Source organism: Antedon bifida, chromosome 8 (genome assembly GCF_963402885.1).
Source record: "Antedon bifida chromosome 8, ecAntBifi1.1, whole genome shotgun sequence".
Taxonomy (NCBI): domain Eukaryota; kingdom Metazoa; phylum Echinodermata; class Crinoidea; order Comatulida; family Antedonidae; genus Antedon; species Antedon bifida.
This window is the reverse complement of record NC_136233.1, coordinates 18,405,449-18,432,530: the sequence shown is the minus strand read 5'-3', so window position 1 is coordinate 18,432,530 and position 27,082 is coordinate 18,405,449. Positions and strand designations below refer to the sequence as shown.

The following is a 27,082-nucleotide window of genomic DNA, read 5'->3' as shown; positions in this document are numbered from 1 at the left end:
TTGCGTCTAGCGTAAACCGTTATTATGCTTCTTCTAACAAACTAATAAACGCTTTTTATATTTTGACCAAAGTGCCAATGACAATACAACATATTTTTAGAAAAATGGCCAAATATTGACTCTTTGAGGTAACATGCCCTGTACAGGTATTTTTTCGAAAAATGGCCAAAATATCCACTTTTTAAAATTCAATAAATAGAACTATTCCATAATATTGCCATATATGCGCATATGTTGTGTTATCATCATCTTATAGAGCCATAGTAACTAGTTTTGTCAAAAAATAAAAGGGTCAAAATTTGGCGTTTTTTTTGAAAATTTTCCTGTACAATAGTACAGGGATTTTTCTGAAAATGGAAAATTTTCGACCTTTTTATTTTTCGATAAAACTGGTTACTATAGCACAATTGACATGCGCAGAACACACTATTCGACTCTGCGCATGTTTATTATGCTATGGTACCCATTTATGTCAAAAAATAAAAAAGGATCGGAAATTGGAAATTTTTCGAAAATTTCCCTCTACTATAGTACAGGGATTTTTTTCGGAAAATGGCAAATTTTCGACCTTTTTATTTTTCTATAAAACTGGTTACTATAGCACAATTGACATGCGCAGAACCCATTATTCGACTCTGCGCATGTTTATTATGCTATAGTAACCATTTATGTAAAAAAAAAACATGGGCAGAGTCGAATAATGGGTTCTGCGCATGTAACCAGTTTTATCGAAAAATAAAAAGGTCGAAATTTGGCCATTTTTGGAAAAAATCCCTGTACTATAGTAAGGTAAATTTTCGAAAAATGGCTAATTTTGATTTGGCCATTTTTGGAAAAAATCCCTATACTATAGTAAGGGAAATATTCGAAAAATTGCTATTTTTCGACCCTTTTATTTTTTGATATAAATGGTTACTATAGGACAATAAACATGCGCAGAGTCGAATAATGAGTTCTGCGCATGTCAACTATGCTATAGTAACCAGTTTTATCGAAAAATAAAAATGTCGAAATTTGGCCATTTTTGGAAAAAATCCCTGTACTATAGTACAGGGAAATGTTCAAAAATGGCCATTTTTCGACCTTTTATTTTTTGATATAAATGGTTAATATAGCACAATAAACATGCGCAGAGTCGAATAATGGGTTCTGCGCATGTCAACTATGCTATAGTAACCAGTTTTATCGAAAAATAAAAAGGTCGAAATTTGGCCATTTTTGGAAAAAATTCCTGTACTATAGTAAGGGAAATTTTCGAAAAATGGCTATTTTTCGACCCTTTTATTTTTTGATATAAATGGTTACTATAGCACAATAAACATGCGCAGAGTCGAATAATGAGTTCTGCGCATGTCATCTATGCTATAGTAACCAGTTTTATCGAAAAATAAAAAGGTCGAAATTTGGCCATTTTTGGAAAAAATTCCTGTACTATAGTACAGGGAAATTTTCGAAAAATGGCCATTTTTCGACCCTTTTATTTTTTGGCATAAATGGTTACTATAGCACAATAAACATGCGCAGAGTCGAATAATGGGTTCGGCGCATGTCAACTATGCTATAGTAACCAGTTTTATCGAAAATTAAAAAGGTCGAAATTTGGCTATTTTTGGAAAAAATCCCTGTACTTTTTCGACCATTTTATTTTTTGATATAAATGGTTAATATAGCACAATAAACATGCGCAGAGTCGAATAATGGGTTCTGCGCATGTCAACTATGCTATAGTAACCAGTTTTATCGAAAAATAAAAGGGTCGAAATTTTGCCATTTTTGGAAAAAATCCCTGTACTATAGTAAGGGAAATTTTCGAAAAATGGCTATTTTTCGACCCTTTTATTTTTTGATATAATTGGTTAATATAGCACAATAAACATGCGCAGAGTCGAATAATGGGTTCTGCGCATGTCAACTATGCTATAGTAACCAGTTTTATCGAAAAATAAAAAGGTCGAAATTTGGCCATTTTTGGAAAAAATCCCTGTACTATAGTAAGGGAAATTTTCGAAAAATGGCTATTTTTCGACCCTTTTATTTTTTGATATAAGTGGTTACTATAGCACAATAAACATGCGCAGAGTCGAAAAACGGGTTCTGCGCATGTCATCTATGCTATACTAATCAGTTTTTATCGAAAAATAAAAAGGTCAAAATTTTGCCATTTTTGGAAAAAATTCCTGTACTAAAGTATAGGGAAATGTTCGAAAAATGGCCATTTTTCGACTCTTTTATTTTTTGGCATAAATGGTTACTATAGCACAATAAACATGCGCAGAGTCGAATAATGGGTTCTGCGCATGTCAACTATGCTATAGTAACCAGTTTTATCGAAAATTAAAAAGGTCGAAATTTGGCCATTTTTGGAAAAAATCCCTGTACTATAGTAAGGGAAATTTTTGAAAAATGGTTATTTTTCGACCATTTTATTTTTTGATATAAATGGTTAATATAGCACAATAAACATGCGCAGAGTCGAATAATAGGTTCTGCGCATGTCAACTATGCTATAGTAACCAGTTTTATCGAAAAATAAAAAAGTCGAAATTTGGCCATTTTTGAAAAAAATCACTGTACTATAGTAAGGGAAATTTTCGAAAAATGGCTATTTTTCGACCCTTTTATTTTTTGATATAATTGGTTAATATAGCACAATAAACATGCGCAGAGTCGAATAATGGGTTCAGCGTATGTCAACTATGCTATAGTAATAAGTTTTATCGAAAAATAAAAAGGTCAAAATTTTGCCATTTTTGGAAAAAATCCCTGTACTATAGTAAGGGAAATTTTCGAAAAATGGCTATTTTTCGACCCTTTTATTTTTTGATATAAATGGTTACTATAGGACAATAAACATGCGCAGAGTCGAATAATGAGTTCTGCGCATGTCAACTATGCTATAGTAACCAATTTTATCGAAAAATAAAATGGTCGAAATTTGGCCATTTTTGGAAAAAATCCCTGTACTATAAGGGAAATTTTTGAAAAATGGTTATTTTTCGACCATTTTATTTTTTGATATAAATGGTTAATATAGCACAATAAACATGCGCAGAGTCGAATAATGGGTTCTGCGCATGTCAACTATGCTATAGTAACCAGTTTTATCGAAAAATAAAAAGGTCAAAATTTGGCCATTTTTGGAAAAAATCCCTGTACTATAGTAAGGGAAATTTTCGAAAAATGGCTATTTTTCGACCCTTTTATTTTTTGATATAATTGGTTAATATAGCACAATAAACATGCGCAGAGTCGAATAATGGGTTCAGCGCATGTCAACTATGCTATAGTAATAAGTTTTATCGAAAAATAAAAAGGTCAAAATTTTGCCATATTTGGAAAAAAACCCTGTACTATAGTAAGGGAAATTTTCGAAAAATGGCTATTTTTCGACCCTTTTATTTTTTGATATAAATGGTTACTATAGGACAATAAACATGAGCAGAGTCGAATAATGGGTTCTGCGCATGTCAACTATGCTATAGTAACCAGTTTTATCGAAAAATAAAAAGGTCGAAATTTGGCTATTTTTTGAAAAAATCCCTGTACTATAATACAGGGAAATGTTCGAAAAATGGCCATTTTTCGACCTTTTTATTTTTTTACATAAATGGTTACTATAGCACAATAAACATGCGCAGAGTCGAATAATGAGTTCTGCGCATGTCAACTATGCTATAGTAACCAATTTTATCGAAAAATAAAATGGTCGAAATTTGGCCATTTTTGGAAAAAATCCCTGTACTATAGTAAGGAAAATTTTCGAAAAATGGCTATTTTTTGACATAAATGGTTACTATAGCACAATAAACATGCGCAGAGTAGAATAATGGGTTCTGCGCATGTCAACTATGCTATAGTAATCAGTTTTATCGAAAAATAAAAAGGTCGAAATTTGGCCAAAATTCTGAAAAAATCCTTGTATTATAGTAAGGGAAATGTTCGAAAAATCGCCATTTTTCGACCCTTTTATTTTTTGACATAAATGGTTACTATAGCACAATAAACATGCGCAGAGTCGAATAATGGGTTCTGCGCATGTCAACTATGCTATAGTAACCAATTTTATCGAAAAATAAAAAGGTCGAAATTTGGCCATTTTTTGAAAAAATCCCTGTACTATAGTACAGGGAAATGTTCGAAAAATGGCCATTTTTCGACCCTTTTATTTTTTGACATAAATGGTTACTATAGCACAATAAACATGCGCAGAGTCGAATAATGGGTTCTGCGCATGAACCCATAAAACAAAGCACTGATAACATTGGTCATGTTTGAGAATCAGTTTTTATTTAACTTTAGTTCAGTTATTTTAGATGTTACATACAATTTCTTTACAATTAAATACTAAGCTATAATCAAAATAGGCAGCTTCTAGTATTTTTAAATTACTGTTTAGTTTAGCTGTTCATTTATCCACTCTTTTGTTTAGCCATTCTTCCATACATACACTAATATTTCTTTTTATTTACTTCATCCTTCACTCTTTCATCCATCCATTTATTTATACATTTATACCATTCCTGTTATCATCTGATTCATTCAATCTACAACTCTTAAAAAACATTATAATATAATAACACTGCATCACATATTCAAATAAAAAATTACTCATACAATTAACATTTAGATTAAACATAACAATATACTAATTAAATAAATACATTTATTAGGGACCATGTGACAATTATTCTACTGCAGTTAATGCAGTAAACTACATTCATTTATTGCAATAAAATATGATTTTAGGTTAGTATTTCAATGTTCATGAATAAACCATGTGTAGGCCTATATTTTTAGCCTGATAAATCTTGCTTAATAATTACTTAAACAAGATAATTAACAATAAACAAAACATAGTACTGCAGTAACAGCAGTAGAATAACTTTGAAATTGTCTGTTCGCCACAAAAAGGGTAGTGTGAACTGAATATGCCTTTAATATCTAGACAGATTCTGTGAAACTATGTCACATCTAGTATCTAATTATTATATTATACTGGTCATGTATGTATCTATGTATCGTAGCATTTGGCTAGATACAAAAGGGACAACTGTATTAAATTTACCCTCAAATAAAATCATTAATTTGATTGATAGAATATAAAAATGACAACATAAAAAAATTGCATATTAAAATTTATCCACTATATTTCTATTCTCAATCAAATTAAATGTGATGTGCCCATATATGGACACAATGATGTCATATTACTACCATATTTGGGCACATCACACATTTTTGTCAAACTAGTTTGATAGTGTAGATAGAGCTTTAGAACTGCCTGTATGTGTTTTGAATTTACTGGCTGTACGAAATAACTAAAAAGGTAAAATCTAAAAAGAGAAGATGGACAGGATATAAACTAGTTTGATGTGCCCAAATATGGTAGAGATATGCCCAAATATGGTAGATGTATGCCCAAATATGGTAGTGATATGACATGTCTACACAAGATGAATAGCATAGATAATGATGATATTTATTTTATTTATTTACAATTGACCCTGGGAATTCTCAAACAATTTTAATCTAATTAAGAACTGCCTACACTGGTATATTTTTATTTATTTACAAAAGACCCTGGGAATTGTCAAAAAATATTAGTAATACTGGAACAAGTATGAAATTAGTGAGACTATAAAACTTGTGGTTCTAGATAAAGAATATCATCATTTTTATATATGTATATATATATTTATCTTTTTTTAAATTTAAAAACATATTAACCAACACAATCCATGTCTTTCCATAAGGGTTGAAAAGAGTGTTTATATGATAAAATTCAGTCTTCATTAGAATATTCAAATGCAATACTATTTAATTACGTTTTAACTAAAAATCATATAATTAAAATTGAAAGACAAATTACATACATTTATATATAGATAATTAACATTTAAACAATTAAAACACATACCATTACATTACAATAAAATCTTATATATGTTTTATATAGGTAAAAGGTTTTATCCAAGTAAAACAGTCTTTTCAAATATATATCTTTTCTTCTCAATAATTTTTTTCCCAACCTTTGGTTTCACAAAATACATATTAAAAAGCCTGCACATCTTTTACAATATTATATTCCAATATTTAAAAGGATATAAGGTATTTTCTAAGGATCTGTGCATAGTGCAGCAGTACTGTACTGGGATGTAGTAGGGGTCATTTTGGGGTCAGCGCCTCTACATGAGGTTTTAACACTTACTGCATTTTTGTATTATATTACATAATATTATTATACTAGATAAATGAGACAATTTACGAAAGATTCTATCAGCGAGATTCAAATATGTAAAGCCTGTGGAAATTCATTATATGGTTTTTGTGATTTTTTTTTATATGGTTTTTTTGATTTTTCAATGTCATATTTTATTTTCAGGTTAAAAAACTCTCTGCTTTGCATCCATATGTGCGCAATAACGTAGCTAGGTCTAGATACAGTTAGGCCTAAACCAAGCACCCTGTAATCATGCTCATGGCATTACTTTGTTATCAATCTTTCTACTTCTTCTACTAAAATAGTTAAAAAATGTGAAAAACTGAGGCTTTCATTATAAAACCAGGAGTTCTCTTTACCCTATTTATTGGACTTTGTTATCCAAGATTTAAGAAAAAAAAAATAGGTAAAACCATTTTCTTGGGTTATTTTGAAAACTGACTTAAGCGAAATCATTGACTTAAAACAAAGTTAAGATAATAATAATGGTTATTAAGCAGGTATGATAAATCTGACCACTGGTGATTTCTGGAGCCTTCATACCTTTAAGTGTCTTCTTTCCTCCATCAATAAAAATCACATATTCTGTGTAGATTCTGTGGACATGAAGCGGGCACGCGCTGCATTGCAAATTGTTGACAGTTCTTCTAATAAAGTTTCATGCCGGAAAACAACCCTTATTCCTGGTACGTTTGTGCGTGTAATATCATTGCCAGCTGCTCCCTCAAGGCGCCAGTTGCGACCAAGCCAATAATCTTTCATCTGGGGTAAAATTAAAACAGGAAAATGAAATGTCAAAGCCCTCTGAATGTATTTTTAAAAGATATAACGCCCTCTATTTTTGGAACTACTAACAAATTCCCTCTATGTTTGGATGTTGTTAATAATTATAGTACCCATGGTTGGAAGTATTAAAAAAAACCTTTATGGTTTGGCCACGCTTTTTTAAAGTATTCATTTTGGGACCTCTATTATACTGTATATTCTTTGGTAGAGTAAGTTTAGCTGCTATAAAGGGGAACTGCACTAACCTGATCTGGGAATCCACTCATAAGTACACTGTTTCGGGCAAGTTCACACATATCTGCTGTGCTTAGTTTCCATACCTGGGCAGCAATACTGTATTCTTCCATCAAGGGTTCCTGTAAAATAATCAAATAGTCAAAGGGATATGTATATGTGTACTACATATGTAAAGGACACTTTGGGGGGGGGGGGGGGGGGGGGGGTTATGTCAAAATTACTCTACTGCAGTATCTACAGTTTGTTTACTCTTTAAACCTCATTTATGCAATTATTTAGCCTTCATTAAAACTAAATTGTATTACAGTAAAACATGTAGTTACTGCAGTAACTGCAGCAGAAGAAATTTAATTCTTTTATTGTCTTCATTTACCGTTTATATTCAAGTGCTACAAAACATAGGAAGTAACAATAGAAAATATTTATACCTTTGTAAAGTGAAACTGCAAAGGATCATCAGTTGATAGAGACACCACAAGACCACGTGCCAGGAACTCAGGAAGAGGGTTGCGATGGTAGTTCAAAAACAAAGAATTGTTGCTGAGTGGAGACATAGCAATTCCAATTTGGGCTAAGTAGTAAAGGTACTGAAGTACAGGTGTCTAGAAATTAACAAGATCAGATTAAAAAATTATTTGTTATGTGAAAAAACAATCCATGCATTAAACCCTCTATTCCTGTCACCAATTTAAATATTATACTGCAATATTTCGGACATATTGTTAGTCGGGGACTAGAACAAGAGCTGTGCACGGTAAACGACCACATGTAAGGCAAAAGACAAGATGGATGGAGTTATACGAAATACTGGTTGTGGGACACCCTCCCTATTGAAGTGAGTGATTTGTGCCTTTTTGGTTCCTCTAAGTTTTTCCCTGCCTTATTTAATGTATTTTGCTGTTAACTTGTTTTTGTCTGCACCAGAAGGAGAGTACTCGCATAGTGACTTGTCACTTTTCTACAATCCGCCAGACTGGTGTTTGTTTTCTTGTGTTTGTATTTTGTTATTATATTATATGTTTTATATGTCTTCTGGAAAATAAATGAATTGGTCATACAGCTGTGGAAACAGCTAGAAAGCACAGGATCGTCAGGCACAGATGAATCTCATTATTGACAACCTGAGCCATCTGTATCAAGAAGAAGAACTGCAAATTCATTAAACATTCTGTTGTTAAGCTAACCTTTCTAAGTAACAAGCCATGAGAGATGTTCTCAGCAACCATAAACCCTGACACAAGATGATGAACTGGTCCTGCCTCACCACAATGAGGTCGAAGCACAAACTGGTTAAGACCTCTTTCTCTGTACAAAAGAACCAAAGCAGAACATTGAAAAAATTGTATTTATTTAAACAATTAAAGATATATTATCCTGCAGAAAAAATAATTTTTAAATCTGTTTGTTGAATATATATTCACTTTGACAAAATAATATTTTCCTGAAAAAATGTAATTTAAAGCAATAGTCAAACAATGGCTTTTTATAAGTGAAATTATTATTCTTATTTCTATGGAAACATTTTTTTATTGTAACTTTTTATTAAAACCTGCACAATCGCCTATTTAAAGTCCGATTTATTAATCTTCATTATTATGTTATTAGGGAACAATGTTTTTGGGAAACAATACATTTTTGAATGAGAAATTGAACAATTTCAAAATCTGTCATGTCAAAATGAGCAGAAAGTTCTGAATAAATCCCATGTGCAAGTTATCCCTCAAAATACAATGTCTTACTGTCTAAAGTGGTTCAACACTACCAGATTTGAGTACATGTAATACAGGTAGTAAGCGTAAGGTGGATTTTCAGTAGCTTCCCACTTCTCTGGAGTTGGACTATCCATTGTGAAAACAATGTCTTCTGGTTTAGATTCATCGTCTACGCTATCAAAACCAGTCAACTAGAAAAAATAACATGTAGAGATCATTTCAAAATTCACTGAAGTTACTGCAGTAATAACATTTTTTCATGATTTTAGTTTGTTTCAATGTAAAAGTTGAGGCACTGCAATTAATAGTTTGTTTAATTTTCCAGTAAGTAATACAGTAAAAAATACAAAAAAGTGCAGTAGAATTATTTTGAAAGTGACTCTCAATAATTAAAACTAAATAGAAAAGCAGAATTAGAAGAAATTGATGTTGGTAATTCGTAAAGCTCTGTCTACACTATGAAACTAGTTTGACAAAAAAAGTGTGATGTGCTCAAATATGGTAGTGATATGCTTAAATTTAGTAGTGATATGACATCATCATGTACAAGGGCACATCAAACTTATTGTTCACATAACGTTTGACAGTGTAGACAGAGCTTAACTTACAAACTGAAGAAATTGATGAAGTTCAGGATGTGACTTGGGATCCTTGGTTACTTCAAACAACGGCATAAAAATGTTGTTCAACATCTCTCCAAAGTTGTTGAGAATACCGTTAGAGTGGTAAATGTCACTGCAAGATTTAAAAAGATTGTAATTATTTCATTTCCTTAATTTAGGTAGAACTTCTAAGAAAGTCATTTTCATGCATTAGGGTTGGTGAACATCATTCCAAAATATGCAGATTTTATTTCCATATAATATGTGAACATGAGGGCACTAAACCAATTCTAATTATGCGAGTCTCTCAGTGAGGTTTATCAAAACTTACAAAAGTCTGGGTATCTGGACAAGCCAGCGAATGTTGTCGGAATAAACTTGATGTCGAACTGCCCAGATTGCAAGCTGATCCCATTCGTTTTTATTCCTACCATATATGGAAAGTCTGTACTCAGCATTCTGATACTTAGATTCTTCTAAATCAGCACCAACCTCCTAACATAAGATACAGATGGCAATCAATATTCTTACATCATTTTTATAATCAGTTATTTACGTGATATAAGACCTTGCTCAAGATTAGATTTTGGCAAAGTGGTAATTTTTAGCAAGAGCAAGAATTCATATTTATTGATATAATTATTGGGAAAGATTTAAGAAAATTAGTGTTAATTTTTTTTTTCTTTTGTGTTGGTGTAATGTTTCCAACTTTGTTTTCTGTCTTTTTTAATGTAATTATGTCAGGTCGACAGATCCTGCATTTTAAAGTGATGTTTTGCTTGGACAACATAACAATTAACAAGCCTAATTATGTGGAAATCTTCATTCAAATCTGCTGAACAGAAGAACTACTTACCTTAATAATTTGGGCAAAGTATTTGCCATTTAATGAATTATCTGTCTTAATGAAGATCTCACGCAGCTTACTTTCTCCTACGGGATTATATTTGGAGTTGAATTTGTCGAAACGATGAAATGTATTGCGGTCCTGTAAACAAAACATGTTTTGGTAGTTATCACAAAGTCAACAACAAGAAGGATTTGACAGGTGTATAAGAAAAGGATTCATTTAGGTGACCATGTGCAAACTGATATTTGAATAAACAGGTGTGGAATATACACTCCACAAAAACTTGGCATATTTTTTTCTTGAGATTCCAGAATACATTTTAAAGAGTTTGAAACAATAAGAAGAATAAGAAAATTTCGAATTGTGAGACTCGTATTTTACTGGTTTTGGGGTACACTTTATGTCCTTTATTTTATAAGAAACTTTAATACTTACTGCATGTACGTCAAGTGTGTCGATGTTAATATCATAGGCGGTAAGGCCAAGTAAGTCAAACACCTTTAAAAAAAATGTTTGTAAAAAGTTTTCTTCAAAATAATAACTAAATTTATTTCAATGTTAAATACAAAAAACAAATATTTTATAAAATCGAAACTAATGAGAAATAAATAAAATGTGCACTGAACAGCATCTCACGTCTTTTATATCGTAAAATGAAAAAAAAAATGAATGTAATTTTACTTCTTTTAATTTCATCATCCTCTTTTCCTTCTTATCAAAGTAGACTAGTTCTTCTGAATCTTTCTTAATCTTCTTCTTAATGAAACGTAGTAGATGCTTCTGGTTCATGCAAGAGGCAGCGTGAACGTGAGTGTCAACCTGCAGATATAAAAGCGTTCTAATCAGCGGAAAGAAATGTAAAGTCAAGATTACAAAACTAGCAAAGCTAACAAATTGAAAATAGATTATGGTACAGCTAGTTATATTTCTTTCCATCAGAAACACTGTGATATTACTAAGAACCAACAATCAAGTAGAACATTTATTTGATCCTGGCCAATACAAATGGCTGGTTCACAAAATCTTAGCCTTTCCATTGGCTGGTTCACGTTATCATTTTTAATTTAGCTTCAGAACCACTTTTAAACTTTCGTTGGTTATGGAAGTTATTGGCTTTTGTCCGCTATTATACAGCATACAAACAAACCTTGCGTATATTGTAAAAGTCACGATGAGGAACTGTCTTCTGCGCCGCCAACTCCTTCATCTCGTTTAGTAGACTATGCAAGTGAAATTTTGAAGACAGGTACGACAGACGACGGTAAGCAAATGATTTACTGGAACAGAAAAATAGAAATACTAAACATACTAATGTAAAAAATAATATCAAAATGACACCTAGCTACAAATGCTAATCTTTGTTTATATAAATATTTGGTCACCATTTCTTACATTCGGCAATTAGTGAATAATTTTTTTTGAATTAAAAAAAAGAAGAAATTCCTCTGCTCTTGATAGACTCAAAAAAAAAAAGTTCACTATCTGGATACCGCAAGCAGTCTGACATTGCTAACAATTTGGTCCATTTGAAATTATGGCCAGTAGAATGTTCACATACACTTGGAAGGATTAAGAATCAGTGATATGGCATTCAGTATATAACATTTCTTACATTGGGCCATTTGCTATTAGGGCCAGTAAGATATTCATATCTGCCAGGAATGTTTGGCGATCTGGGTACGGCAGATCGATTGACTGTTGGTTTTCTGTACAGCTTGCAGACTCAAACACCTGGATGACACCATCCACCATCTTCAGTTCGCAACAGATTTCTGAGGGTACTGGGCACTGAAACGGATTTCCTTTGGTCGCAGGTGGATGGATTGGGTGGTCTAAAATATATAATTCAAGAATATTAGCGTTAAAAAGGTTATAAGCTACAGTCAAATAAAATTGAAATTAGTTTATTGTTAGAAATAACAGTAACTGTGATTATATGTATTAAAACAAGTAAATAAAAAATAAAAAAATAAAATAAATAAAAAATAAATAAAAAAATAAATAAATAAAAATAGTATTTATACTTATTTAAAACGTGGTAGTACTGAGCCACATTCAGACATTTCTAGTGTGGACAACTGATCTGAAGGTTATTATTTACATTCTTTTTCTTGTCAAAATAGTTTTTTTGCTTACAACTATATGTTTAGTAGTATGCCACAACAAATGTATATCACAACAGATCTCGGTAGAATCACATAGACATTATTAATGGACAATAGGTGACAATGGACAAGACACAGTATATCTAATCTGGCAGTTGCAACCAAGGATAGAATAAATTAGTATAATACAATTGGTATGAAACAGGTTTTAATTGTACTTTAGTACTTCAACAGAAGCCCCAACTTTCAAAAACAAAATATGAAGACTTTTAAAGCATGACCAAACCATAGAGGATGCTACATTAAATAAATACATCCAAAACAGATGGTGCTATATTAAAACAATTATTGTAGTAAACAATTTGTATGCAAAAAAGTCATTTTTCAAGATGTTTTATTTTGTATTCCAAACTATTAGGAGAAATTATCATACTTTATTGGGAGACAAGAAATTTGGAGATACGCTTCAATCAATGTTTCTCTGTTTAAAGAATTGAAATTCCAATGCTAAAATTAACAGTACAGTATACAAACCAAAGGCATTGCAATTATGTAGTGATGTCATACTGAAACTGTGAAATGCAATTCAGTATTACAGTAGTATGACTTCTGCTTATAATGACCTATGACTTACATGCATTGGTATAGGATAGCATTCATGTTGCTGCCGGTTTTTATAATGCATGGAAAAGATTACTGTAGGTGTGCCAAAACGTGTACATTACTTCCCTTTTGTCCAAGAAATATGGCTAAAACTGAATCTGGTAGAAGAACATTTTTATTTAAGGAAGTGTCAATTAAAATGCTGGCAATTGATAGGAGTTGTGCGTGTGTACAGTATATTGGACAGTCTTGTACCAAAGGGTATAAAGAAGACATATATAAATTAAATGAATATAACCAGCAAATAAAAATGTTATTTCAAAGATAAAACAAATCTCATAAAAAAAGAGCTTGATAAAGCAACAGCAAAATCATAACATAACAAACAAATAAGAAAAAGAATATTAATAGTAACAAAAATGGCAACCGCAGATGTTTTAGAATACAGGTGTGCAAATCACAGCAAACGGAAATTTCAAAATTCAACAGAAAATGGTAAAATGTTAAATATCATAAGTAATTCTATAAATATATCTTAATTATGTTTAAACAATTATCAAGTACATACAAATCCTTATATTATTGGTACTTATTTAAATCTTCACTATAGAAAACATAACCTTTTTGCCTTCAAAATTGTAAATAGCTTTATATCTGTTTCCTTTCTTTTTGTTTTTCTTTTATATTTTATTTTTGTTGTAAATATGTTTACTGAACCACTTTAAAAATCAGTACATTTGTATTGAAAGTGTATTTCAGTTTAAAGAAAGAACAAATAAATAAATAAATAAATAATTTATTTTTATTAAATGATGTGACTAGTTGCCATTGAGATGCTGCAGTTAATATTTAAACTAATGTCACATTTTTTTTTTCCACCTCACTATGTCGGTCAGTCGGTAAACACTAACTTGAGCACGCGACTGCAGCCATGTATGTATATGGCCTTGTTACTTGGAATATATGTTGAAAAGAGTATCAAAAAATAGAAGAACTTTAAAATTCTAATACATACAAATGAAATTCTTCAAGCATAGAATATATACATATTTTATTTGAATATGAAATTTAGTATATAATTTTAAAACTAGTTACTTTGAAAAATAGAACGGTTACATTATCAAAAACACCACTCTGATTCAGATGAAAAAGATTGAAATGATTTCCAATATTAGTTTATTAAATATTAATAATACAAACAAAACATATTGGTGAACGTTATTGGCGGCATAAAACCACAACAAACACACGTTTTAAGTAGAACTATCTACGTTTTGTACCTTTTCTGCGAGGAGACATGGGAAAATATACGTAACCCACTAGAAAAGCGAAAGAAAAAAGGGAACATCACGCAAAATAAAATACCACAATTATAAAGCACATATAATGAAGAAATTAAATGATTTTCTTTTATATAATATGATATAATTATATAAAAATTTTATGAAAGTGAAGAGAAAGTTTGTGAAAATGTCTTGTTTCTGCAGGCACTTAAGCCCAATATTGTCAGATTATTAGTAGTAAGGATACAGAACAAATAATTAGCTGGAATTTTGGATATGGAGAATTAAGTATGTTTACTAAAAACTTTTTTAATCAATTAAATACAATGGTTCTTTAACTAGCATTATCAAGCAAGTAGATTTTGAAATCATAATAACTCCTATGCAAACAGATAGTAAGTTTTCCTGACTGGAAGACTTACTGGGAGAGCATGGGCCATTATTGGTTTATTCAGGTAATTTTAATTGTATACAAAATAAACAAACTGTTGGGTTATAACTACTATTTTCTATGTACGTTGGTTTCGGACCCACTTAAATATTTTTGGTAAATTAATTAATTGATTCTAAAAAATGTTGAATTTACAGAAAAAAAGCCTCAAGTACTGTTGTCAGACTACAAATGATTACAAACAAATTTCAACCATTAGCAAACATTAGCTAGCGGCAATTATGACAAATGTACTCAGCCATTGCTAGTATGCAGAGTGAATTTTGAGTAATTATACGAGAGCTATAATCAATTAATTCATTATTACTGTATGTGCTTTACATGAGGAATGCATATAATCCATAATACATCGATCCATCAATTAATTAATAAAAATAAAAAAACTTTGGAGAAAAAGTTTAAAATAAAAAATTTCTAAAACAAACCTTCATCATCATGACTTGTTGCATCTTCTTCGTCCATTGGTTCATTATCAACGGTGCGTAAACATCGTTTTGTAACTTTTGGAAACGACTGTAAATTCAACTTCATGTACTTTTCACGGATCAGCAACGCCTGTACAAGGAGGCTAGAAGCATCTCGAAGATCATCAACAGGGACCTACATTAAAGATCACAGGAATGTTTTAAATTGCATGTGGATAACTTCTGGTGGGACACCAGTGTTTGTTCTGTCTTGATTAAGGATTTAAAAGGTAGTAAAATACTACCTTTGTAACAGTGGTGTCACAGGATATTACTTATTTATTTATTTTCTATTTACTTATTTTCAATTACTTCAAATTCTAACTATAGTAGTAACTAAATAGTATTTTCCTGTATAAGATTAATTGTTCTTTTGCTTTTGACATTTTTCCCTAATAATAATAATATTTATTGGTTACTCTCCTTTAAAACGGAGGAACACTTTAGTAACAAAAGGTTCGATTCATACAAAATGTTTACAAAATAGAAATACAGTAGTTACAATAAATTTATATACAGATATAGTATAAAAGGTTAATAACGGTTCACAATTACAAAATGTAAGAAAGAAGAATTTTCTTCTTTGTAAAAAAAGTAATGTAGCACAACTTTATGAAAAAATGCTCGTTCTGCTTTACTACTGATGAAAAATTATTATTATTTACTTGTTACAAAGGTTATTATTTTATAGAAATAATAGATAGGAGTTAGCCTTTAAAGAGGTACTCTAGTTTTTTCTCAAGGACATTAGACACATACTGTACTACACTTATACCTTTTTTTTAAATATTTTTTTTACCATATTTAATTAGGGTGATCCATCCAGCAATTGCCGATCATTAGGGACCCTCAGAGGTTGACAAGACAAACATATACAGAAGATGCTCTACATAAACAAAGTCTTATTACAAATCTTTGGGAGTGGAGTTGTAATTTTGTCCTTAGAAAAAATCCTGACATCTGACGGGACTTGAACTCAGGACCACCAAGCCACAACTCCACTACTACAGCTACACATACTGTACACATACGCATATTATGCTTACCCCACTTGTGTCTTCTCCACTTATAGAAACACGTTGAAAGTCCATGTCGATCTGCTTGTGTATCTGCATGTTGACATCACTCCTCGTCAGGGGTGGTGTCTCTGGAGTCATCTGATCCACGTCATCTGTTTCAACATCGACTGTCTGTGAGCGTGTCCTACAGAAAACGTCAAACCATTATCACTAAAGTATTCATACAGGCTTAAAAACACATCTTTATATGTGCTACTGTAATAATAATGTGGGAAAAGACAAATACATTATTCATTATTTGTATAATATCCCACGTTTCAAACTTTTCATTCACATCTTCTTTATTTTATTTACACACAATTCTTATGTCATTTATACAGTGGAAACTCCCTTTAATTTGATTTATTTATTCTATTTCAAAATTCAATATTAAAAAAATACAAAGAAAAGAGAACAATAGAAATAGAACTTTATTACAGTAGTAGACAAAATAAATTGAATTGTATTTGAGATTATTAAACATTTTTGATGAACTACAGACACAAAAACAGTACTGTACATATACTGTAAAGTAGATTAGAATAATTATTTTCTCAATTAATTAACAGAACATGCACTTTGTTATATCATGCTGTACATTGTGAGATATTACATAACAGGGAAGATAAAAGTGTATTGTTTTATTAGGGCCATATGGTGTGCATAATAAAATAGGAGTTTCTGAAAGACATTAAACTACAGTACATATGCCATGTGATTGATATGTGATTTCACTATACCAGCTGCCCAGTAGACTCATGGAAACACACTATCACTATCTTCGTCTCCACTGCATCCCTCTCTCTACCACAATAGCATCTGCCACTGTATTATCATATTCTTCCTCTCCCATTTTAAAATTCATTTCACGCATTTAAAAAAATCTGTTATTTATGTACAAATAAAGGATGAAGCAGAACCCCTATTTAAGGTATATATTAAGTACTAGGGGAAGATCAAGGGGTAGAGCTTAGCGGGAGTGTTCTCACTATTGACAGCTAAAATGAGATTAATTATTGACATTTCATTAGCACAATGCTAACACATATAAATGCAACTTGAATAAATGTCTCAAAGGCGTATCAGTATCCGACAAGACATTTTACATAAATAAAACTGAAACAATTATGTTACAAATTCATGCTATATTACTACAGGGAGGTGATGAGATGAAACAATTGTTCAACAGCATAGTCTACAGTGCTATTAATAACTGGTGGTAGAAGCCATGATTTGTCAGAGTAGGCAAACTTTTCGTGAAGTCCGATATATTATTATTAACATATCTTCCTATTGTGATATTTTTAGACTACAACCACAGGTATCATCTCTATGTTGTATGGTTGTTTTTAGTTAATTAAACAAAACCCTTAATGAATCTGCCAGCCAATCTCTACTTTGCTTAAGTAGCTATTGTTTGTAAAGAAATAAAAACAGTAATATAAATGTATGGCAACATTTTACATAAATTTTTTGTAAAGAATCAGGATCCAAAGGGTAGCGCTAGCTAAAGGGCACACATTCCCCATTAAATTACTAACTTAGTAACTATTTTTGATATCTATTTGAGATTATTAATGATATTAAATATATTATTAGCATTCCCTTAGATTGGCTCCCGAGAATTACTCAACATCTACTGTAGGTCAGACCAACTGCGGTGAGGTTGCAGCTGCAACAGTCTAGATGTAAGCTTATTTACGTCATAAGGAAATCTATCAAATAATTTCAGAAATAAATTCATGCAGGCCTGTTTTTTTCTATTGCTATCTATAATGAACTTTGCTAATAACTTTCTAAAACAGAAGAAATGAGGGACTCCTTATAATATTCTAAAATTGTATTTGTACTAAACTTTACTAAATGCTTTTCTTAATTTTAAAAACTATAAATGTCCAATCACTGCAACTGAAGACCTATTAGTGATAAATTCGCGTCTTGGGAATCCTGTCTCTGCCTGGTTGTATTTTTGTTTCTTGTAGTGCATCTTAATTTATCTTTTACAAGAGACAACATAAATGAAATGAAATTTATTGAAAAAACAGGGAAACATTCTAAGGGAAAGAAATGCTCTGTAGATCATAGTATAAAATGCTGTTATTATGCAACACAGATTGCAAAACATAGTGTCATATCATACAGTACATGCAAATGTTAGTATGCGATTGACACATGCAACAACATTTAGACTTTATACCTTTTCCGTGGCCGTCTTTTGATAACGTGTGGGAGAGAGCAACAGCAAGATGTCAAATTAGGGTCACTGCTAGACTCATTTTTAATCCTGTTTATTAACATTATAAAACACTCTTATTTTAGATATTTAACATGAACAGTTATAATATAATAATGAAACTACAGAAGCATCGATTGCACTTTGCACACACTCATATAAAAACTGTGATACAAAAATGGACAAAACACAGAAATAGTTTCTATAGAATATGCCAGGAACAACTAAAAAAAAATTCCTGTATATACCAAGTCCAGGGGGCCCGGTTATAAAATGTGGGGACAATTTTGAAAGTCTTGTGTCCAAATTTAGCCTAAATTGGGGGGATTATACTTGAACAGGGTATTCATACTCGGTCATGGTAATAACTAATTAGAAACGCAGCAGATAGTACTTAATTGACTATATTGTTTATAATTGTATTTTGTATGTTCAGGGCCCCAGTAAAGAACAGCGCTGTCTTGATAATCTGGGCCTCTGTGGATAAATAAATTTGAACTTTAAAATCTCCACCGAGGTGGGGGAGAGAGCGTCAGTATCTGTCACCATCCATTTATACTTGACAAATTATTTATAAAGAAATATATTATATATTATTTGTGGAAATCAAATGAAACAAAACAATAAAACAAACAGTAATTTTAAATTAGGAAAGGAAATAATGCTGAAACAATAGTGTGCACGACAGAACAGATGAAGAAATCTAAAAAAAAAATATTGTTTAATGACGAACACAGTAAAGATAGGTTTGCAGTGTGTTTCCAAAGCGAAAGTACGGTTGACAATGTCATAATGTTTCAGTTGTTTAATGTTATGCTACAACCGTCTTCTGGAGAAAATAACAACTGAAATGATTATGTTACATTCTCAACCATACTTTATTTCTTTTGGCAACACATGGTGTACTGCAATCGTAACTTTAATAAAATCTTGTTATAATACATACTATCAAACTTACCTTGTCCAATTCTTTGTTTTCATAGTACCAAAACAAAGACCCATTTTAAACAAAGAAATACAATATACAATCTGTTATGTAATTCACCCCAGTCTATACAGTAGTACAGATTCAATAACAGAGAGACAATCTTAAATTAACTTGCTCAATTTTGATGTTGCAAACTTCATTGCTACGTCTGGAATACTTTTTGCTATAAAAATGTGTCTTATATGGGTGGGTTCAAAAAGGCAGAAACAATAGAATTTGATGTGTACATAAAAATAAGAGGAAAGTAACTAGAAACTTAAATAAGTGAGTTTCCTAATTTTCAGACTATTGTTTAATACAGTACATCAATTAATATTAAAATTGTTTACAGGATATTCAGGTCAAAGGGTTTGTCTGCATGCAAAAGTTCTTCCACAACACAAATATTACTGTATCCTCGGGTATAATCCCACTTCGGGTTTAATATCACTCCCTACTTTATGTCTGATTTCACAGGCATATCCTGGGGTATAGTCCCGGTATTGACTTTTGGTCTGGATGTAATAGGCCTTTCTTTAGCCAGTTCAGATGAACCAGGGTTTCCCCGGGTATAGTCCCACCCCCAAAATTTGGCCCAATTTTTTTTCCTAAGTGGGTGGAATTATACCAGAGGATATATGGTATTACTGAAAAGGTCTTTTTCTAAAGATACTCGGTACATTGTTATTATATTACAGTTTTTATTGATTTGATTGGTTTGATTGATTTTTTCCAAAATTAATATAATTATTATTTATGTATTAATAATCATCCTGAGGAGACGATCTCCTAATTGTTTGAACAGATAGCTTTATGTTCGATCCGAAGGAGAAGGCAATGAAAGTACTGTAAATTATGTTTCAATTAACAAATTTTGCAACGATTTTAGTGTCGTACTAGTTTACCAATAAACATTTGGTTAATTATTGACATATTATACAGCAGTACTACAAATGTTAATATTGAATTAAACAAATATTGTGAACAAATAAAATAGATTTAATATTTATGGGTATTAAGGGGTTTGCCAAAAATGCAATGACATTTTGGATTGACTGTTAAAGATTAAAACCATACCAAATCCAGCATTGCCAGACAAAGAAATGGTGAAAACTATGTAATAAGGAGCTTTTGACCTATGACCTACCTAGGTCATGTCAATTCATTGTTTGTATTTGGGGGAGTTAGGGTGAGCTTCCTCAATCCACATCCTGGCACAGTTTTTCATGGTTTCTAGGTACAAAGGATTGATTGACGATATAATCAATTGGCATGACCCAGCTTGTTCCTAGGTAGTTATATAACAGCAAACTCTCTATTATTTGTTAAACACTATCTACAGTATAAAAATCCTAAATTTGTTTGGCTTGCTATAGCTGTAGATAACACATACACATAGTCAACTGATAACATCAACAAAACAACAGATGACCAAGTTGAAACAAAATAGCAAACAAAATTCCAATGGTCAAACAACTACAGTATCGAATTCTTTGTTGTAACTCAACAAGGATTAGTAATTATTTCTTTAAAATTAGTCTCATTTCAAAGAAAACAATTATTCTAAACCAATCTTGATTAATTAAATTGAAGTATGAATTTCCTATTACAATTTACAGTAAATCAAATTACTGAAGAGAAAAACAACAAAAATGAAAGTGTATAATATAATGGTGCAAGTGAGTGTTTCTTTGTGGAACTACGGTTGGCAGTATATAATTTGTCTTTGAATAGTTTATAGTTAATATTATGTGTAAACAAGGTTTTTACAATAAAATGTTTGTTAAAAATTACTGTATTATCGATTAATTTTAAATGGCTAGTAGATTAAGTGCTGTGGTGATGTAAAGTTTGGGTGAATTGTGTTCTTTCAGGCAAAAGTACCAGAAGTAAACATTCACTGACTGGACCTGTTAGAATGAATATTTATACTATGTGAAGCCATGGAAAATAAGTTAGAACTTATTTGTCCATGGTGTATCATGATAGACATAACATTATTTTTTGAATGCAGTTAATGTTAGGTTCCCACTAGAGACACAACATAAGGACATAATCTTAATGTTTTGAGCAATCACAAGTGACGGATTACTCAAATGGTCATTGGTCAATCTTGCAATCTTGCTGTTGTGTCTCTAGTGGGAACCAAACTGTACATGCTTTAAAAAAATGTTTATGTGTGCAAGTCACAGCATTCAACACTTAAGTACTTACATAGTTTCACGTGAGCAGGAACACAAGATCTGAGTGGCTTTAACAGTAGCACTACAAAAGCATAGCAGTAAGAATAGAGAAAATGAAGTAAAGCAATTTAATCAGATTTACTGCAGTAACTGTGCATGTGCATACAAAAATAAAGGTACACAGTAGAACAGTGGATTGACACAATATTATTAAGCACTTTTACTATTCTTGCAGAAACAATTATAAAGAAAATGGCAAATTGTTGTCTTTTAGAGCTGTGAGAAAACAGTAAATAGTAATTTATAAAAGTGTAATATTATCATTATAATTTAATTAGACTACATAGCCCTCAATTCAATTCAACACAAACTGTTGGTTGTTGTCTGAAAAAACCTGTATCTCATTTCTCTTCACTTTTCTGTGAAATATTAATACGCTCAAAACAGAACAGTTGTGTCAAGGAGATTTAAAGGCTTCTGGATTGAAGCCATATAACTAAAGACAATACACTGCTGTAGCCACAAGAATTAAAGTGGTCGCAAAAGAGGGAAGAATCCTCTGTGCAGCAGGCCAGGTTTGTCAATAATCAAAAAGTGTTTGATACCTTGCCAACTGTACTGAGTGGCTATGGCCTTGCTATTCAAAATTGAATGCTGATTAAGATGTTTGTATCATAAGTTTAAGTCACTGATTTTTCCTGAAATCAATGATGACTTTTAAAAGATATACGAGATGTTATGGATTCAAGACCCAGACACAGAATGAGGGTGAAATTTTAATGTAGTTTTACTATTTTTTCAGGGAACATTTTCAAAATAAAATCTGATTAGCCACAACTATCAATTTAGTAGGAAACATAGTAAATTATTTTGGTTTTCTTTTTTATCTTATTTGATATAAAAATGTTATGCTTGCTACACTGGCAAAAGTAGACCTTATTTGTCTTTTTATGCTATTTATAGGCACTTTACAGTATTCTTTCAAAATTAACTAAGTTTAAAAAAAAACGGTATTACTGTTAGTTGAAACTTCCTTACACACTATTTATTCTTCAATGTTTAGAACTTGATTAGTTCTAACAATATTTTAGCCCATCTCTTGTTATTATGATTATGTGTTTTTTATGTTTACAGAAATAGAATTCATCACAAAGAAAGAATTAGAAGGAAGCACAACAGGCTTTAGAACCTTAGCACTTGAGATTTGATGGCAAGCATGTTAATCATAACTACGAACTGCCAACTATGACAAAATATGTTTAAGAACAAACCTTGCATAATTAAGTTGCCGCTGCACAGCTGTTTTAATTTCTTGCTCATTTTCAATGGGAATTTCCTCGGGAAATTCATAGTCGGCACACCGTGATTCATCTGCTCTGCTCTTCTCAAAGACCTGACGTGCAATCTCTGCATACTCATGGTCTTTTGATGTAGGTTGATGTTTACGAAATGTTCCTTTACGAGATGGAGAAAAAGTTGATGGACTTGCACCTAAAGAAACAGTTTAAACAATTTTTTTTTATGGTAATAGACCGTGTCAGGGGCAGGGGCATTTAATTGAGATTGATTCACTCCATGGTTGTGACATTGTCAAAGCTTCTAGCTTATTTTACGGTAAATAACACTTTGTCACCACCTTCCGACTGTGTGTACTCAATACAATTTAACAGACTCATTTAACCAGGTGGCTGTTGTAGTGGTCACCACCGTCAAACTGTGTAACTGTATTCAGTATAAAGTTTAACACCGACTTGTTTGACCAGTTGTGGTTGGCGTAGTGATGTGGTTAAGGAGCTGGGGGTTCCATTCAACAGTTCGGACAGGTCGACTTTTACTCACCATGCCCAACCTCTCGATCCGATGTTTTAAGGGTTAGCTATATTTCAATATTCAAAAACATGTAGGCCTAGTGTACAGTTTGTGTAGTGATGACAAATAAAATAACAAGGGAAAAACAGCATTTGCAGGGTGAACAAACAAAAGGTCAAAGTAATATATCTGCAGCAGAATTTACGGTTTACGATGAAATCGGTCGCGTCTGAAATCGGTCGCGTTTGAAATCGGTCGCGATAAAATCAACTTCCGGTATTTTATATGGCGCGCCGCTAGAGCTATACTTTTGATGATATCGGTCGCGTTTGAAATCGGTCGCGTTTGAAATCGGTCGCGTTTGAAATCGGTCGCGCTATTTTGTATGGATCGAGCGGGATGCATGCTAGAGCGGGATATACATTTTTCGTTTATATAGATTTAATTGATATTTTTTAGGAACTAGATTATTTATGTGGATATTTTTTACTTGGTTAATAAATATTTATTATCAATCATTAAATAATTTTTTTTTTTGTATTTCACAGGTCTCGGAGAAGGATTGTGTCTTTTCAAAATGGCCATTTCTAAACACGTTTAAATATTTTATATTAATTAGGCATAATGTTATATTAGGCATATAATAATTTACCTCTATTTATATGTACTGTAATTAATATATTATATAGAGAATATACGTCTGTCGTGTCTTTTATTATGCAAACAATTACGTAAAAGAGAACAATTTATTTAAAAACAATAATGTTTACAATATAGCCCGTAAAGCCAGCGTATCTATTTTTATACTTATGCATACTGTGGCAGATTATATATCCATGTCGTTAACAACATACTATTCGATCACCTTATTTTTATTTCTATTTTATTAATTTCCGTTATGTAGGATATTATTAGGTGTATAATGATTATTGTTGAGGCAAATCACGTGTATATTTTAATTTCTAATGTTTAAAATAGTTTTTAGTAAAATGATCATTATATGCGGATGGTTAAAAGGCGAGAATACTGAAATAAACCCCCGAATAAGCCATATCGGTGATGCGCCTTCTATGATCGTGCAGCTGTTTCCTCTAACAATACGTTATTTTGCTGACGGGGTTTCCCCTTTTTAAAAAACACGCACTTGTTAGTGTGTCAAACCATGGACAAAATACGTACGATCGTTGTCCATGGCGAGTAAAGATGACGTCTATTACTAATAACCATAGGTTTGAAACGTCTATTAGGCCTCCTGCACGTGTTTTTGTGAAACGATCCAATGAGCTATAGATGCTCGACGCGATTATGAGATCATGTTCATTCATTCATTCATTCTCTATTTAGCCTTTAAAATCGAAATACATTTAAAACATAGGTAACCAAATCAAGACACGTGGAAATATAAGGAGGCAAGGATAAGCAAAAGAAATTAAAGTCGCTGTAGCTCACAGGCTTGCTTATCCATAATAATTCCGAATAAAGCACTTTTTCTATAATTTACGTATATACGTCGGCGATACTATAGATTTTAATTTGAATATCTTTTATTTCTTCATTTATAATAATCATTTAATGTAAATAAGTAAGTGCAACTCAGTCTCACATTCGTACGCCGTTCGTAAATCTAAATGTTTAAATATCAGTGCAGATTACCTCTTTGAGAATCGTGTCCACCTTTATTATCCATACATTATTATTCTCATATCTATCATTGTACATCATAGTCCTACTGTAGGCCGGTAGATTGATTTATAACGGCATATTATCTATATATTTTATTAATATCCTAAAACCATACGTAATTGTTTGCATAATAATAGATACGACAGACGTATATTCTCTATATAATATATTAATTACAGTACATATAAATAGAGGTAAATTATTATATGCCTAATATAATATTTAAACGTGTTTAGAAATGGCCATTTTGAAAAGACACAGTCCTTCTCCGAGACCTGTGAAATACAAAAAAAAAAATTAATTTAATGATTGATAATAAATATGTATTAACCAAGTAAAAAATATCCACATAAATAATCTAGTTCCTAAAAAATATCAATTAAATCTATATAAACGAAAAATGTATATCCCGCTCTAGCATGCATCCCGCTCGATCCATACAAAATAGCGCGACCGATTTCAAACGCGACCGATTTCAAACGCGACCGATATAATCAAAAGTATAGCTCTAGCGGCGCGCCATACAAAATACCGGAAGTTGATTTTATCGCGACCGATTTCAAACGCGACCGATTTCAAGCGCGACCGATTTCATCTGACACCGAATTTACTACTGGAGGAGTCTGTGGATAAGAATCTCATTAGTACTATATATGGCCCACTCTGCACTGTAGCTTACAGTAGTTAGCTAGACCTCCTAGTACTTAGTAAGGTAAATTAATAGCTAGGCCTGGTGGCGATAGGTTCATGCATCACATACACAACATACCTCCAGATGATGCGGGCGATTGTTCTTTTGTTTCGTCATTATTGGGGCCTAGGCCTAGGCCTGACGGTCTTACGCTCAATCTTAAACCGTTCTGGCTATTTTCATCTGTCTGTTCAACACCGTTAGTAACCTGTTCCATTCTGCACAATAGGCCTTTAGAATTTAGTTGAAAATCTGGATTTATAGATATTTTAAAGTAGAAAAAGAGCTAGGCCTACCGATCACGTCCAAAGACTCTGACAGATGGATCTGCTGATTGTTTGTTTACTAATTCTGCTGACGACCTCTATAATTTATTTAATATGGGACGCCATAAGAGTATTATTAGAAATTTTAATTATGTTTTTGCTCAGGCAAAACTACTGTATACAGGTATCTTCTAAAATTGTTTCATATTATTAACATTTCATTTTGATGACGTCATCTGAATATTGGGAAGTCATTGGATGACATACATCAACTTTCTGCGCTGTTGCATTGTTTGAAGATGTTTTATTACTGACTATCTCTGTTCTTCTACAAAATGCATGACGAATTAAAATCTAGTCGTAACAAGACATAGGAGGAAAACACATACAATGAATATTGATACTATTCATTAGTAATAATAGTAAGAAGTAAAGAGTAGTTTTAATAAACACAATAATTATACATAACTACAGCAGTAAATCATAAAGGGTACCGTTGGTTCCATTAGTTTGTTCAATATAACTTCACAATAGCCTACTTTTCTATAATAATAGAAATATGAATGAGTAGGCTTGTGTACCACTTACCATTGTTATTTTGAATTCCAGTGATTTAATATCACACGAAATTTATATTCAAACGAATCGTTGAAGTTGAACGTTCCGCCTGTGTCTCTTACCCGTGCATTTAAATATTACAGGTTTAACCATTGAAACGGTAGCCTATCTGTTTATGCATCAAGGTATGCATCCCATTACTGACTATAACCACTGCAAAATAATATTAATAAGGTCTAAAGCTCTATCAACACTATCAAACTGTAACAAAAAATGTGTCCATATACTCAAGATTCAATATTCAAGATTCAATTTATTGTC

General features: G+C 31.8%; 1 protein-coding gene across 5 annotated transcripts; it reads right to left on the bottom strand.

Moving 5' to 3' along the window:
• Nucleotides 1–4,265: 4,265 nt before the first annotated feature.
• On the bottom strand, nt 4,266–26,258 carry LOC144850882 (AMP deaminase 2-like). 5 transcript variants are annotated; one of them, XM_078708376.1, is made up of 19 exons: nt 26,016–26,258; nt 23,026–23,245; nt 21,786–21,836; nt 18,569–18,583; nt 16,360–16,516; nt 15,275–15,449; nt 14,396–14,434; nt 12,020–12,239; nt 11,555–11,684; nt 11,089–11,226; nt 10,843–10,905; nt 10,414–10,545; nt 9,889–10,052; nt 9,564–9,690; nt 8,983–9,146; nt 8,428–8,548; nt 7,672–7,845; nt 7,252–7,362; nt 4,266–6,982 (listed from the first exon to the last, which is right to left on the bottom strand). In XM_078708376.1, the coding sequence occupies exons 1-19, from the start codon at nt 26,152–26,154 to the stop codon at nt 6,797–6,799; spliced, it is 2,526 nt and encodes an 841-aa protein (XP_078564502.1). In that variant the 5' UTR covers nt 26,155–26,258; the 3' UTR covers nt 4,266–6,796. The 5 variants fall into 5 exon arrangements, with proteins under 5 accessions (XP_078564502.1, XP_078564505.1, XP_078564504.1 ...); XM_078708379.1 differs by lacking the exon at nt 14,396–14,434; XM_078708378.1 differs by lacking the exon at nt 18,569–18,583.
• Nucleotides 26,259–27,082: the final 824 nt, after the last annotated feature.